General features: G+C 42.8%; 1 protein-coding gene across 2 annotated transcripts in view; it reads right to left on the reverse strand.

The window, feature by feature from the left end:
- Positions 1 to 16,135, reverse strand: part of SAMD8 (sterile alpha motif domain containing 8) — a 69,449-nt gene that overhangs the window by 11,313 nt on the left and 42,001 nt on the right. For both annotated transcript variants that reach the window (XM_007962927.3, XM_007962929.3), the window contains exons 3-4: positions 5,239 to 5,334; positions 1,252 to 1,369 (exon numbers count right to left, since the gene is read on the reverse strand). In XM_007962927.3, the coding sequence (XP_007961118.1) occupies positions 1,252 to 1,369; positions 5,239 to 5,334 (214 nt within the window). The remainder of the gene's footprint in view (positions 1 to 1,251; positions 1,370 to 5,238; positions 5,335 to 16,135) is intronic.

The raw sequence follows: 16,135 nt of genomic DNA on the forward strand, positions 1-16,135 counted from the left end.
AGGAAAAGGAAAATGATAATTGAAAGAAAATTTTCTTTCTTTCTTTCCTTTCTTCCTTTCTTTTCTCTCTCTCTCTCTCTCTCTCTCTCTCAATCTCTCTTTCTTTCTTTCTTAGACAGAGTCTTGCTATGTTGCCCAGGCTACAGTGCAGTGGCGTGATCTCAGTTCACTACAACCTCCACCTCTCAGGTTCAAGCAATTCTCCTGCCTCAGTCTCCCGAGTAGCTGGGATTACAGGGGTCCACCACTGAGCCTGGCTAATTTTTGTATTTTTAGTACAGATGGTGTTTCACCATCTTGGCCAGGCTGTCTCAAAATCCTGACCTCATGATCCACCCGCCTTGGCCTCCCAAAGTGCTGGGATTACAGGCATGAGCCACCGCGCCCGGCCAAAATAAATTTTTCTTTTCTTTTCTTTTCTTTTTTTTGAGATGGAGTCTCGCTCTGTCGCCCAGGCTGGAGTACAATGGCACAATCTCGGCTCACTGCAACCTCCGCCTCCCGGGTTCAAGTAATTCTCTGCCTCAGCCTCCCGAGTAGCTGGGATTACAGGGGTCCACCACTGAGCCTGGCTAATTTTTGTATTTTTAGTACAGATGGTGTTTCACCATCTTGGCCAGGCTGTCTCAAAATCCTGACCTCATGATCCACCCGCCTTGGCCTCCCAAAGTGCTGGGATTACAGGCATGAGCCACCGCGCCCGGCCAAAATAAATTTTTCTTTTCTTTTCTTTTCTTTTTTTTGAGATGGAGTCTCGCTCTGTCGCCCAGGCTGGAGTACAATGGCACAATCTCGGCTCACTGCAACCTCCGCCTCCCGGGTTCAAGTAATTCTCTGCCTCAGCCTCCCGAGTAGCTGGGATTACAAGCACTCACCACCACACCCAGCTAATTTTTGTATTTTTAGTAGAGACGGGGTTTCACCATCTTGGCTAGGCTGGTCTTGAACTCCTGACCTCGTGATCCACCCGCCTCAGCCTCCCAAAGTGCTGGGATTACAGGCATGAGTCACCATGCCCAGCAGAAAGAAACTTGTTTTCTATAGCTCCATAACATAGAACAAGTTTCAACAGAAATAACGGGAGGTAGAATCTGGCTTAAGACTGTTACCAAATTATTTCTATATTTTTTTGTAGGCATTGCAGATACTAAAAAGCACATTTTAATACTATAAGCAAAATGTTAGCCCTATTGCATATAGTGTGCGATCAACCCACCAAGAACAAGAATGAAAAAGAAGGTAGCAGGCTACCTTTCCAGTACACTGCAGGTGTTGTCCTGGCACGGAGAGGGAGGTCACAAACATGGTAAAGCAGCGAAGCAAGAATACAGTTCCCATCAGACTACAGAGCCTTCGCAGAAGTATTGACCTGTAAACAGATCAACCAAAAACGGGGAAAGATCAGAAGAAAACAAACCAAAAAACCCCAGGTATCAAATATTTACTTCAAGGAAGAGCAAACAGAAAAATCACTAGACTCTTTGAAGAGGACAGAAATCTTAAAGACCATCAAAAGCATCATTGTCCAATAGAATTCTCTGCAATGATGGAAATGTTCAATATACTGGCCAAGAAGCTATTTATATACCATGTGGATCTCAAGGACTTGAAATGTGGCCAGTATGACTGAGGAACTGAAGTTTTAAATTTTATTTCATTTTAGTTAATTTAAATTTTGCCATAATGAACAATACAGGCTAAATTAGATTCTAAAAGCATCATTTCAATGATAAGAAAATATGGCTAAGAGTCCAGGCATGGTGGCACATGCCTGTAATCCCAGCTAGTTGAGAGGCTGAGGCAGGAGAATCACTTGAACCAGGGAGGTGGAGGATGCAGTGACCCAAGATTGTGCCATTGCACTCCACCCTGGGCAACAACAGCAAAACTCCATCTCAAAAAAGGAAAAAAGAAAAAATGGCTAAGAGAAAGTAAAAGAGTTATGCAAGACAGAAGACAAGTAAGCCTGGTGTTAGTCCTATTACTCAAAATTGCTCATAAATTATTTATAAGAGATAAAGTTGGCTGGGGGTGGTGGCTCATGCTTGTAATTGCAGCACTTTGGGAGGCCAAGGTGGGAGGATTGCTTGAGTTCAAAAGTTTGTTTGACAACAGCTTGGGCAACATAGCCAGATCTCATCTCTACAAATAATTTAAAAATGAGCTGGATGTGGTGGTGCACACCTGTGATCCCAGCTACCTGAGCAGCTGAGGTGGGAGAGTTGCTTGGGTCTCGGAGTTGGAGGCTGCAGCGAGCTATGATTGTGCTACTGCACTTTAGCCTGGGTTACAGAATGAGACATGCTTCAAAAAATAAAAATAAAAAACAAAAAAAAGGAGGTAAAGTTAAACACCTGTGATTCCAGGGAATTTTTTGCTCATTAATAACTGAAGGCTAGGTGCAGTGGCTCATGTCTATAATCCCAGAACTTTGGGAGACCAAGGCAGGAAGGAGGATTGCGTGAGACCAGCCTGGGCAACACAGTAAGACCTTGTCTACAAAAAATTAGTCAGGCATGTTGGTGTGTACCTGCAGTTCTAGCCTGAGGCAAGAGGACTGATTGAGCTCAGGAGGTCAAGGATGCAGTAAGCCATGATATATCACTGCACTCTATCTAGCCTAGGTGACAGAGCAAGACCCTATCTCAAACAAAACAAAACAAAAAACTCATTGTAAATTAGTTAATGATAGTAGCTATCGAATACTCATTCTAACTTCTCTTAAGCTATAAAATACTAAGTTAAAAAAATTTTTTTATGTCAAGTATATATCAAACAAAAATTTTGAATAACTGTCACTTGGGTAATCATGAACTGTACTGTGACAACACTAGTACTGTTAGACTAAGATTCCTGAGGACAGGGACCATGTATCACATATTTTTGAAATGATCCTTCCACCCTCAGAAAAAGCACTGAACACAAGGCTAGGTATGTTTCAAGCATTATGTGCACTCCTGGGATGGAGCCTAGGAATCTGCATTTTAACAAGCACCCAGGTGATTCTAATGAAAGTGGTACAAACACTTTGAGAAACACTTTCTTTGACTAAGTAAACATTAACACTTGGATTTAACAGGTTACCTCTATGCTTTATTAAACCTACCAAGGTTTCCTGTAAGGTAAACTCCAGTTTTGAAGAGTAGATAAATTCAAATTCATGAGATCTTGTGAGGCAAAGTTAACCAGAAAGCAGCAATGATACACACGTTTTAAAACCACCTCTGGTTTTAAGCAATCCAGAATTTAAAATATTGCTACAAAACAGGACAAAATGGGAGAGATGAGGCTCAATGTGGCCTAAAAGTGAGATAAGAATAGTAACCACCGACCTTTCTTTCCACCTTCAGAACACTGAAATAACTGCTACTTAGGACCTAAAGCTCATCACTGTGGTTTACCTCAAGCACTTCCTGGTGACGAGAAAGGTCAAAACCTCAGGCAACTACCCTTGTTCCTCTCTCCAGTGTTCCAAAGACAATGGACAGCAGAAGCTACAATTTTTTTTCTTTAAACAATCTCAAAAGCTCACATATCTATAATTTTTTTAACCCCCTCAGGAGTTCTTAGGCAATATCTACTAATTTTGTCTTTAAATTTTTTGCTTACAATGCCTTGTTTTTTTACTTAAATCCACTAATTCTTCCTGCCCATTAAACTAGGAAAGGAGCCCCCCAGGCCTCCTTTTTTTAATTAAAAAAATTATTCCTTGCTGACTCTGGGTACACTGCCTGTGAGTTAGCCCTGCTCCACAAGAAGCAGTAAAAATAAATAAAAGTAAATAAATTCTTTCCTCTATATTTTTTTGTGAAAGTGCCAAGAAGCACTTTCCCATTTAGCAACTTCCTATACCATCTGAAGTAAACCAGAAGTATATATGTGAAGTATATATGTGAAGAAGTATATATATACATGTTGTGCAAAATAATCTTTTTTTTTTTTGGAGACAGGGTCTGGCTCTGTCACCCAGACTGGAGTACAGCGGCACAATCTCAGCTCACTGCAACCCTGACCTCCTGGGCTCAAGCAATCCTCCCACCTCAGCCTCCTGAGAAGCTGGGACTATAGGCATGTGCCACCACACCTGGTTAATCTTTAAATTTTTTGTAGAGACAGGGTCTCCCCATGTTTCCCAGGCTGGTCTCGAACACCTGGGTGCAAGCAATCCTCTTCCCTCAGTCTCTCAAAGTGCTAGGGTTACAGGCATGTGCCACTGTGCCTGGCCAATAATTTTTTGTTGTTGAGATGAAGTCTCGCTCTGTTGCCCAGGCTGGAGTGCAGTGGAGTGCAAAGCTCCGCCTCCCGGGTTCACGCCATTCTCCAGTCTCAGTCTCCCAAGTAGCTGGGACTACAAGTGCCTGCCACCATGCCCGGCTAATTTTGTATTTTTAGTAGAGACAGGGTTTTACTGTGTTAGCCAGGATGGTCTCGATCTCCTGACCTCGTGATCCGACCGCCTTGGACTCCCAAAGTGCTGGGATTACAGGCGTGAGCCACTACACCCAGCCAATAATCTCTTTTTTAATGGGCCTCCTCCAAGCAGAGAAAATTTCTTCCATCTAAACACGTAACCAAAGAATGTCCTTGGAAGAGTTTCTATCCTTCTACAGAAAGTAACATTTCCAGTTAGTTTCTAAAGAAAGATAAGGTTTTCTTATCTTTCTTTCTTTCTTTTTTTTTTTTTTTGAGATGGAGTTTCACTCTTCTTGCCCAGGCTGGAGTGCAATGGCGCGATCTCAGCCCACTGCAACCTCCGACCCAAGGGTTCAAGCGATTCTCCTGCCTCAGCCTCCTGAGTAGCTGGGATTACAGGCATGCACTACCACACCCAGCTAATTTTGTATTTTTAGTAGAAACAGGATTTCTCCATGTTGGTCAGGCTGGTCTCAAACTCCTAACCCCAGGTGATCCACCCACCTTGGCCTCCCAAAGTGCTGGGATTACAGGCACGAGCCACCGCACCAGGCCTCTTACCTTTTTTTAGATCAGAGATGAGCATGATCAGGCATAGGGCATCTCTGATCTTTCCTTGCAAAATGCATTCAGGATTATTACTAAATACGTAGATATTATCTTAGGCTGACTCTTACTGATCAAACTCAAAATCCTTTGTTAATAACTATGTCACAATGACCAGAGAAGGAAATTAACAAGGAAATGCAAAGAGAAAGATAAGATTTTATGGTATTGATACAACAATTAAAATATTTTCAGTATTTTAATGGAGTAATGAGGTACCTGTGCTTGTGAAGAAGAAGAACCAGGAGCCAAATATAGCACAGAATCATGCCACATACTTCCGTCATGGCAAAGGCCCATGGGATTCTAGGAACGCTGCAACAGGAAAAAATGATTTTGAATTGAAGAAGTATATATGTGAATGATGCCACCCTTTTCAGTAAGGTGCTCTTTTAATAATGACCTTAAAATTGGTTTTATATAACTTTTATCCCTTTCAGAAGATGATATTTGGAGAAACAGGAAGAAAAAATCTGTGTCATAAAGTACTCCCACCTATCAGAACCTGTTTCTCGTCCACTGATTCCCAGTCAGGGTTCTCTATAAAGAAGTGACTGACAGCAAATACCAGAGGGGGAAAAAAAAAAAAAGAATTCATTAGCTCCAGAGAATTACAAAAAGTTGTACAAGAAAGGAATTTTTTTTTCTTTGAGATAGAGTCTCGCTCTGTGGTCCAGGCTGGAGTGCAGTGGCGTGATCTCGGCTCACTGCAATCTCCACCACCCGGGTTCAAGCAGTTCTCTGCCTCAGCCTCCTGAGTACCTGGGACTACAGGTGCCCACCACCACGCCCGGCTAATTTTTTTGTATTTTTAATAGAGACGGGGTTTAACCATCTTGGCCAGGCTGGTCTTGAAATCCTGAGCTTGTGATCCACCTGCCTTGGCCTATCAAAGTGCTGGGATTACAGGCGTGAGCCACTGTGCCCGGCCATGTTTTCTTTTTTTTTTTTTTTTTGAGAGGGAGTCTCGCTCTGTCGCCCAGGCTGGAGTGCAGTGGCACGATCTCGGCTCACTGCAAGCTCCGCCCCCCGGGTTCACACCATTTTCCTGCCTCAGCCTCCTGAGTAGCTGGGACTACAGGCGCCCGCACCGCGCCTGGCTAATTTTTTGTATTTTTAGTAGAAACAGGGTTTCACTGTGTTAGCCAGGATGGTCTTGATCTCCTGACCTTGTGATCCGCCTGCCTCGGCCTCCCAAAGTGCTGGGGTTACAGGCGTGAGCCACCATGCCCGGCCTCTTTTTTTAAATAACTATTTCCCTAGTTATCAAATTAACAGGTCATTGTAGAAAAGTTTTTAGTAGAAATGTCCAAAAAATTAAAAAAAAATCAGTATTCCTGGCACCCAGAGATGACCTATTTGAACTATTTCACTTTGTTTCAGTCTCCTTCCCCTTCCTTTCTTCCTCCCTTCCTTCTTTCCCCCCCTCTTTCTTTTTTTCTTTTTTGATACAGGGTCTGGTTCTGTCGCCTAGGCTGGAGGCAGTGATGAAACCTTGGCTCACTACAACCTCTGCCTCCCAGGCTCAAGCCATCCTCCCATCTCAGCCTTCCAAGTAGCTGGGACTTAGAGTTGTACAGCACCACGTCTGGCTAATTTTTGTATTTTTTGTAGAGACCCGGGAGTTTGGGGTGTTCATCATGTTGCCCAGGCTGGTCTCCTGAACTCCTGAGTTCAAGTAGTTGGCCAACCTCAGCTTCCCAAAGTGCTGGGATTACAGGCGTGATCCACTGTGCCCAGTCTCTTTCTCTCTTTTTCTCTCCCTCTCTCCTTTTTCTTTCTTAAAGTGACCTGTCCTTTATTAGTGGGTAATCATAGGAGCTGTTTTGTGAGGAGGAAAAAGGGACAAATGGAAAAAAGATTAAAAAAACAGGGGTCCAAAACAAGGGAGGATAGAGAGAAAGAGATAAAACAAAAAACAAATGAAGGGCCAGGCGCAGTGGCTCATGCCTGTAATCTCAGCACTTCGGAAGGCTGAGACAGGAGGATCACTTGAGCTCAGGAGTTTGAGACCAGCCTGGGCAACAAAGTGAGACCACATACAAAAAATACGAAAAATTAGCCAGGCATAGTTTCACGGGCCTGTAGTCCCAGCTACTTAGGTGGCTGGGGTGGGAGGATCACTTGGGCCCTGGGCGGTCTAGGCTGCAGTAAACCGTGATGGCACCACTGTACTGCAACCTGGGTGACAGGGCAAGACCCTGTTTCAAAAACAACAACAACAACAAAAAACCATCGAGTTCAAACCCTTATTGTTTGCACTCTGAAATGAGCACTTCACGTGAGAAATGGGCCTTTCTCCCATTGTCCTTTGTGGGCAGTCCTATATCCAGAGTCTCGCTTTGTTGCCCAGGCTAGAGTGCAATGATGCAATCTTGGCTCATTGAAACCTCTGCCTCCTGAGTTCAAGCAATTTTTGTGCCTCAGCCTCCCAAGTAGCCGGGATTACAGGTGCCCACCACCATGCCCAGCTAATTTTTGTTAGCAGAGAATGGGTTTCACAATGTTGGCTAGGCTGGTCTTGAACTCCTGACCTCAAGTGATTCACCTGCCTTGGACTAGGATTATAGGTGTGAGCCATGGCGCCTGGCCGATCCTGCTGGATTTTTTTTTTTTTTTTGAGACGGAGTCTTGCTCTGTTGCCCAGGCTGGACTGTAGTGACGTGATCTTGGCTGACTGCAACTTCTGCCTCCTGGGTTCAAGCAATTCTCCCTGCCTCAGCCTCCCGAGTAGCTGGGATTACAGGCACCTGCCACCATGCCTGGCTAATTTTTGCATTTTTAGCAGAGATGGGGTTTTGCCATATTGGTCAGGCTGGTCTCAAATGCCTGACCTCAGGTGATCCAGCCAAATCAGCCTCCCAAAGCGCTCCCAAAGGATTACAGGTGTGAGCCACCATGCCCAGCCCCTGCTGGATTTTAAATCTCTACTTTCATTTTTTTTTCCCCCAAAAGCTCTTTTTCTCTGAATTTTCTTTGGGCCTTTCATTACTGTCATAGAATGCAACATCTCTCATTTCTCTTGAAAACATGAAAGTTTTTTTTAAGTGTTCATCTGCTCCCTATTTTGCGTTTTCCAATTTACTTTTTTTTTTCCTGTTTGCGTTAATGTTTTTCTCAGACGTGTGGTTTCTTGACTGACCATTCATATTTGACAGTAAAGTACTAGAAGAGATGATGAGACATTCTGTGGGCATAGACTGAGCTTTGTCAAGTTTCAGGTTTCTCTGCGCACTCAGAGTGCACAGGGATCTGGTTGATTAGATAAGGATATCCCAACCAGTTATTTACAGTGTTTTTCTCCAGGTTTTCCAAGGAAAGAAATCTTATCCTTCTTGGAAGACTGGGGTTGGGTGGGAAGGGAGATGGGAAATGTCTGGCTACTTAAGGAAGGGAGCTAGAAGTCTCTATGATTGGTATATAGACTTTTAATGAATCCTCTTGAAAACACTGCAGCTCTGTTCCCATCTGGACATGGTATCCCTAAGTGAACAGTGCTTCACATTCAACTGCTCTAGAGAACAGACCACTAGTCTTCTATCAGAGTAGAGCAGGTCTAAAAGCTTAAGTAGATTTTCTTTCTTTTTTTTTTTTTTTGAGACAGGGTCTCACTCTGTTGCCCAGGCTGCAGTGCAGTGGGGCAATCTCGGCTAACTGCAACCTCCACTAACTGCAACCTCCACCTCCTGGGATCAAGCCATCCTCCCATCTCAGATTCCCCAGTAGCTGGGACTACAGGCACACTCCACCATGCCTGGCTAATTTTTGTATTTTTTGTAGAGAAAGGGTTTCACCATGTTGCCCGGGCTTAAGGATATTTTTAACCAATTCTCCCCTACTTAGCTCCTATCTGTACCTGGGCTTGGGTGATGCTTGGTACTTTCTGTTTTATCGGAGCTCTGAAGTACAAATAAACTTACCTCTTGGGCAGGGCCACCTTCCACCCCCAACTTCACAACAGGTACTTAGTGTTCCACTTTCCAAACTTTCATTATTAGCACTGTTTTTGCTTTCATGGGATTATACAGTTTCTTCACTCTTTTACTGTCATTTCAGTGGACTGTTGTGAGGAACCTGTCAAATGTGTATTCAATCCCTCATATTATTTTTGAGCTAAGCTTTTAAAATGCATTATACATGGATACGCCTTTTTTTCTGGATATAATTTAATTTTCTTGGCAGGGCGCGGTGGCTTATGCCTGTAATCTCAGCACTTTGGGAGGCCGAGGTGGGCAGATCACGAGGTCAGGAGATCGAGATCATCCTGGCTAACACAGTGAAACCCCGTCTCTTACTAAAAAACACACAAAAAAATTAGCTGGGCGTGGTGGCGGGCGCCTGTAGTGCCAGCTACTTGGGAGGCTGAGGCAGGAGAATGGCATCAACCCGGGAGGTGGAGCTTGAGGTGAGCCGAAATTGCGCCACTGCACTCCAGCCTGGGCGACAGAGCAAGACTCCGTCTCAAAATAAATAAATAAATAAATAAATAAATAAATAAATAAATAAATAAATTTTCCTTAGTAATTTAGAGTCATCACTATGAACACTGATTATTACACTGTATATGGTAATGACCTCGGAGACTACTGAAAAATGAAGGACAGTTAAGCCCCAGATTGATGTAGTTTTTCCATTATTTATGTTTGCTTTTTATAGTGCTTCTGTTTCCTCCCTTGCTACTATGGTTATCAGCTCTCACTTCTCACTGCCGTAGGTGGGCCTGCCTCTAGAAACATTCCTATTTCCTTCTAATTTTCTGTTTCTATGTGCTGAACATCTTGGATTTGTATAAAGTAAGCTTCAGAAGCAGACCCTGAAACAAACATCAGTATGAAAGTCAATTACAGGGAAATGTTCTCAAAGAAAACCCACAGGGCAGTGGGTTATGAGATTAGAAGGCAAGGAAGCAAAGCAAGGGTGAGACATCAAGCAAAGCCCTGTGGAGAACTCAGGAAAGGGTAACATTGGCTTAGGCTTATGGGGAATTTGGGACAGTGTAGGTCCAATCTAAATGTCATCCCAACCAGGGCAAAGAGAAGTGAGTCACTGGTTAAGGACAGCTGCTGGTGGGAAGTAAATTTCCAAGTACTTTTTGGCTTTCTCTTCAAGCAGGCAAAGTTGCTCCAGCAGCCCAAGAGCAGCCCTCCAACACAGACATATCTACTGGATGTTGGGAATATCCATGTGCAAGAAAATGGAAAAGAGATCTGAGGGGATATAGAAGGAACACTGACATCATCTGCTACCATTCTCCCATGAATAAAGTTTAGATGTTTAAGACCATGGAGTTTCACTGAGTGGCATAGTAAGTAAAAAGAGTTAGGCAAAATTTGGTTTGAAATCATCACTGCAAATTAATAAAGGATAATATATGTCCTGCTGGGCGTGGTGGCTCACACGTGTAATCCTAGCACTTTGGGGGGCCGAGGTGGGCAGATGTCTTAAGGTCAGGAGTTCGAGACCAGCCTGGCCAACACGGTGAAACCCCTTTTCTGCTAAAAATACAAAAATTAGCTGGGTGTGGTGGTGTGCGCCTGTAATCCTAGCTACTCAAGAGGCTGAGGCATGAGAACCGTTTGACCCAGGAGATGGAGGTTGCAGTGAGTTGAGATCACACCACTGCACTCCAGCCTGGGTAACAGTGAGACTCTGTCTCAAAAAACAAAAACAAAAACAAAAAGGCTTTGCACATGAATGTTCATAGCAGCATTATTAATAATAGCCAAAAAGTAGAAACAACACAAACACCTATCAACTGATAAATGGATAAACAAAATTGGTACATCCATACAGTGGAATATTATTTGGTAATAAGAAGGAAGGTAGTGCTGATACACGCTATGGTATGGATGAATCTTGAAAATGTTGTGCTGAGTGACACAGAAAGACCCGATATTGTATGGTTCCACTTATATGAAATGTCCAGAATAGACAAATTCATAGAAACAAAGTAGATTAGTGGTTGCTAGGGTCTGAAGAAAGGAACAGCGTATGACTGCTAATAGGTATGAGTTTCTTCCCAGGACGATGAAAATGTTCTGGAATTAGTGGTACAACTTTGTAAATACACTAAAAACCACTTAATTGTATACTTTATTTTATTATTATTATTTTTTTGAGACAGAGTCTTGCTCTGTCACCCAGGCTGGAGTGCGGTGGTGTGATCTCAGCTCACTGCAAACTCCACCTCCCAGGTTCAAGCAATTCTTCTGCCTCAGCCTCCAGAGTAGCTGGGATTACAGGCACATGCCACCACACCCGGCTAATTTTTGTATTTTTAGTAGAGACGGGTTTCGCCATGTTGGCCAAGCTGGTCTTGAATTCCTGACCTCAGGTGATCCACTTGCCTCGGCCTCCCAAAGTGCTGGGATTACAGGCATGAGCCACCGCACCCAACCAGTATACTTCAAAATAATAAAAGCCTCATTGTTCTGCTGGACCATTTCCTGCTCTCCCACTATGCTTTTTTTTATTATTTTTATTTTTTGCTTGTTTTTTGTTTACTATTTTTTCATCTACCGCATATCCTTTACTTCCTTCTTTCTTTTTTTTTTTTTTTGAGACAGAGTTTCGCTCTTGTTGCCCATGCTGGAGTACAATGTGATCTCAGCTCACCACAAACTCCGCCTCTCAGATTCAAGCAATTCTCCTGCCTCAGCCTCCCGAGTAGCTGGGATTACAGGCAGGCATGCACCACCATGTTGGCTAATTTTGAATTTTTAGTAGAGATGGGGTTTTTTCATGTTAGTCAGGCTGGTCTCGAACTCCCAACCTCAGGTGATCCACCTGCCTCAGCCTCCCAAAGTGCTGGGATTATAGGCATGAGACACCGCGCCCGGCCTTACTTCTTTCCTCATCCGTATCAGTCCGTGGTCCCTCATTATAACCACTCCCTTGCCACTTTTCCCTTCATTGTACTGCCTAGCAAAACTCATTGTACTGCCTAGCAAAAAGCAAAACTGCCTGCTTAAATCCAGTTTTCCACCTATTCCATACCTGTATCTGTTGTTGAATGAGGCTGGTAAAAACACACAATGCTAATATGACTACTAACCTCAAGGAGACCATTAAGTGCTGCTACTGCATTACACAAGTCTATTCACTCTCCTACTCTCCTAGATGGCTAATTTTATACATCTTATCCTTCCTCCTCAAACCTCCATCCTCCTCTCCATTCTCACTGTCTTTACACAGAGAAAATAAAAACAATCAGGAGAGCACTTCCTTGTGCTCCACCATCACATACGGCAACTCTCTACCTGTTTTCCTATTTTCTATCTTCCCCTCTGTTATGAAGGAACAGCCCAAGGGCCTAAGGCCAGCCTCTCCCAGCCACAAGGTCCCATTCCTTTTCATCTACTCAAGGGCACTGTTCTAACATTGTACCCTCTCTTTCCTCTGCCATCATTGCCCCCCCATATTGAGTCATTCTTATTAATACAACAAACATGCTATCATATAGCCAATCAAAAAAACAAAAACGAACAAACGCCCTCTTGACACTAGATCCTTCCCCACTCCTGCCCAAGCTACAGCTCCATTTCTCTGCTGCCCTTCCAGGAAAACTTGCCCCTACAGGAAAGACTTTTTCTCCAATTTCTCTGTTCCCATTTTCTCTCTCTCTCATTTCTTTGCCTAATTCTTTTAATTTGAAAAATTCTGATCCTACAAAAAAGTTAAAAGAATCAACACTATATTTTTCACCTAAACTCATCATTTACAATAAATAACATTTTGCCACATTTGCCTTCTTTCATTCTTTCTATACATACCTACGTACATATACACACATACTCTTTTCAGGGAGGTGAACCTCTCCCCGAAGTAAGTTGCACACATTATGACACTTCTCCCCTTTGTTTCTCTAGGAACAACGATATCCTCCTCATAACCCAATACACTATTACACCTAGGAAATTGTAACACTGATTTAGTATCATTTAACATGCAGTCCATATTCCAATTTTCCTAATTGTCCCAAAAATGTCCTTTATAGCAGTATTTTTCTTTTCTTGATATAGGATCTAATTAAAGTTCATGTTTCTCTTGGTTGTCTCTTCAATTTCCCTTACATTTCCCCCTGGATTTTGCCTGCCATGACACTGACATTTTAAAGAGTCCACATCAGCTGTCTTGTAGAATATTCCATGTTCTGGATTTGTCTGATTGTTTCTTCGTGATTAGATATAGGTAAAAGTTTTTTATTTTTAGACAAGATGATTACAGAGGTGATGCTGTGGACATCACGTCCAATGCACATAATGTCTGCTTGTCCCACTGTGATGCCACATTTGATCGTTTGGTTAAGGTGATGCATGTCAGATCTTGTCACTGTAAAGCTACCTCATTCCCTCTGTAATTATGTAATATGTGAGATGAAACTTTCAGATCATGTAAATAAGCTCCCCATCAGTGGCCTTTCACCTAATAGATTTTATCATCTACTGATGACTTGCCTGAATACACTCGAGGAGGCAGAATAATCATGCCGTCCACATTTATTTGTTCATATTATTCTTGAAGAGCTTCCCCTCTCACCCCACTATTTTTGTTTGTTTGGTCTCAGCCCTGGTCTGGTTCATTTTAGTGAGGAATGGTATGTATTTATTTGTTTACTTACTCACTTACTGAGACAAACAAAAGGTGTCGCTTTGTTGCCCAGGCTGGGGTGCAGTGGCATGATCACAGCTCACTACAGCCTTGATCTCTTGGGCTCAAGTGATCCTCCTGCCTCAGCCTCTGAAGTAGCTGGGACTGCAGGCATAAACCACCACACCTAGCTAATTTTTAATTTTTTGTAGAGACTGGATCTCACTATGTTGTCCAGGCTGGGCTAGAACTCCTGGGCTCAAGCAATCCTCCCGCCTGGGCCTCCCCAAATGCTGGGATTACAGGAGTCAGCCACCGTACCTGGCCTGGGAATAGTATTTTAAAACCATGATCTGTGTGCTCATAGTGCTACTGTTGCTGAGTTTTTCCTGCAAATCATTTTGTATCAGTTCACAGAAATTGTCTTCATTCTTTTCTATGATTAAATAGTATTGCACTGTATAGATGTACGATAGTCTATTCAACCAGCTCCCCATGGGTAAGCATTTAGATTTACAATATTTATAATTATTACAATTAATGTCACAACAAATACTGTTGCACTCATGTTGTTTCATATTTGTAGAGTACTTTCATGTAAATTCCAATACATCTCACATTCTCTCCTGAACCCATTATAACCCATTTTGCCCTTATTAACTCTTGTCATAGTCACTGATGACCAACATGTTGCTAAAGCCAATGGTCAATTATCCTCATCTAACTTGACCTCTCAGCTGCATCTGATACAGCCAATTGTTCCTAACTTCTTTTTTTTTTTTCTTTTTTTTTTTGAGATGGAGTCTTGCTCTGTCACCCAGGCTGGAGTACAGTGGCACAATCTCAGCTCACCACAACCTCCACCTCCCATGTTCAAGCAATTCTCCTGCCTTAGCCTCCCGAATAGCTGGGACTACAGGCAGGCGCCACCATGCCCAGCTAATTTTTGTATTTTTAGTAGAGACAGGGTTTCACTATGTTGGCCAGGTTGGTCTCGAACTTCTGACCTTGTGATCCGCCCGCCTCGGCCTCCCAAAGTGCTGGGATTACAGACGTGAGCCACCGCACCTGGCCTCCTAACTTCTTAAAATACTTTCTTTTTTGGCTTGGCTTCTGGCATACTATTCTCTCTCTCCGCCCATTCCCAAATCTTAGCCTAGATTTCTGTCTCAATCTCTCTGAACTTCTGCTCATATTTCTATCTCTTACTTGACATCTGATTTTGCTATAAAACATATCTCAAACCTGACATGTCGAAAACTAAACCCTTAATTTTCCCTCCAAGTCGGTTCCTTCCACAGTTTTCCCATCTCTGTAAATGGCAACTCCATCTTTACAGATGCTCAGGTTAAAAACTGGAATAGGCTGGGGGTGGTAGCTCATGCCTACAGTCCCAGTGCTTTGGGAGGCAGAGAAGGGAGGATCACTTGAGGCTAAAAGTTTGAGACCAGCCTAGGCAACATAGCAAAACCCCATTTCTACAAAAGATTTAAAAATCAGGCAGGTGTGGTGGCACACACCTGTAGTCGTAGTGACTCAGGAGGCTAAGGAAGGAGATCACTCGAGCCTAGGAATTTGAGATTACAGTGATCTATGACTGCACCACTAAACTCCAGCCTGGAGAACACAGTGAGACCCTGTCTCAAAAAAAAAAAAAAAAAAAAAAAAATCTTGGAAAAATATTTGACTTCTCTCTCTTAATTCATCAAATCCATCAGCAAATTCTGTTCTGATTTCAAGATATATAGAATTTGACTCTTTCATACCACCTCTACCACTGTTCTCATCCAATCTAACATCTTTATCTAGATGAATTTAATAAATTCTTAAATGATCCCTAGATCCCCACCCACACTCCCAGGGTATTCTCAATACAACAACAAGAATGACCTTTTAAAATAGAAGTTAGATCCCTCAACTCTTTTCCTCAGTACTTTCCAGTGGCTTCCCTTTTCATTTAGAATGAAAGCTGAAGTCCTTACAATGGTCCTCAAGTCCTTACACAACCTGGCTTCTTGTCTCCTCTCAGATCTGCTCTTCTCATCTCTCACTGGTTGTTCCTTAAACCTGCCAGGAACACTCCCAGTACAGATTTTTGCACTCGGCTGTTTCCTTTCCCTAAAGTACTATTTTCCCCAGACAGCCACATGATTTCTTCCTTACTTCCTTGGGGTCTTCTGTTTACAGCTGGAAAAACTGTATAAAACAGGAGAGGAGATACAGGGATATAACAACCTCTTAAACAGCTTTCAATAAGTTCTCCTTACTGTAGTATCACCCCTTCACCTCCAGTATCCAGATCCTTGAGAAATCGGCAATATAAACTGGGTTGGTTCTCAGTTTTCCCCATTGCTCAAATTTTATAATTAGGTTAATTTTGGGTTTGCCAATTGCCACTCATCCATCTTCCAACTTCCAAAAATATATGGCTGTTTTCTCCTATTTTATCCACTCCATCTTGTGGGCTTACTTAAAAAACAAAAACAAAAAACTCTTTACTATAGTTCGCCAGGCATGGTGGCTCACG

Source organism: Chlorocebus sabaeus, chromosome 9, assembly GCF_047675955.1.
Source record: "Chlorocebus sabaeus isolate Y175 chromosome 9, mChlSab1.0.hap1, whole genome shotgun sequence".
NCBI classification, from domain to species: domain Eukaryota; kingdom Metazoa; phylum Chordata; class Mammalia; order Primates; family Cercopithecidae; genus Chlorocebus; species Chlorocebus sabaeus.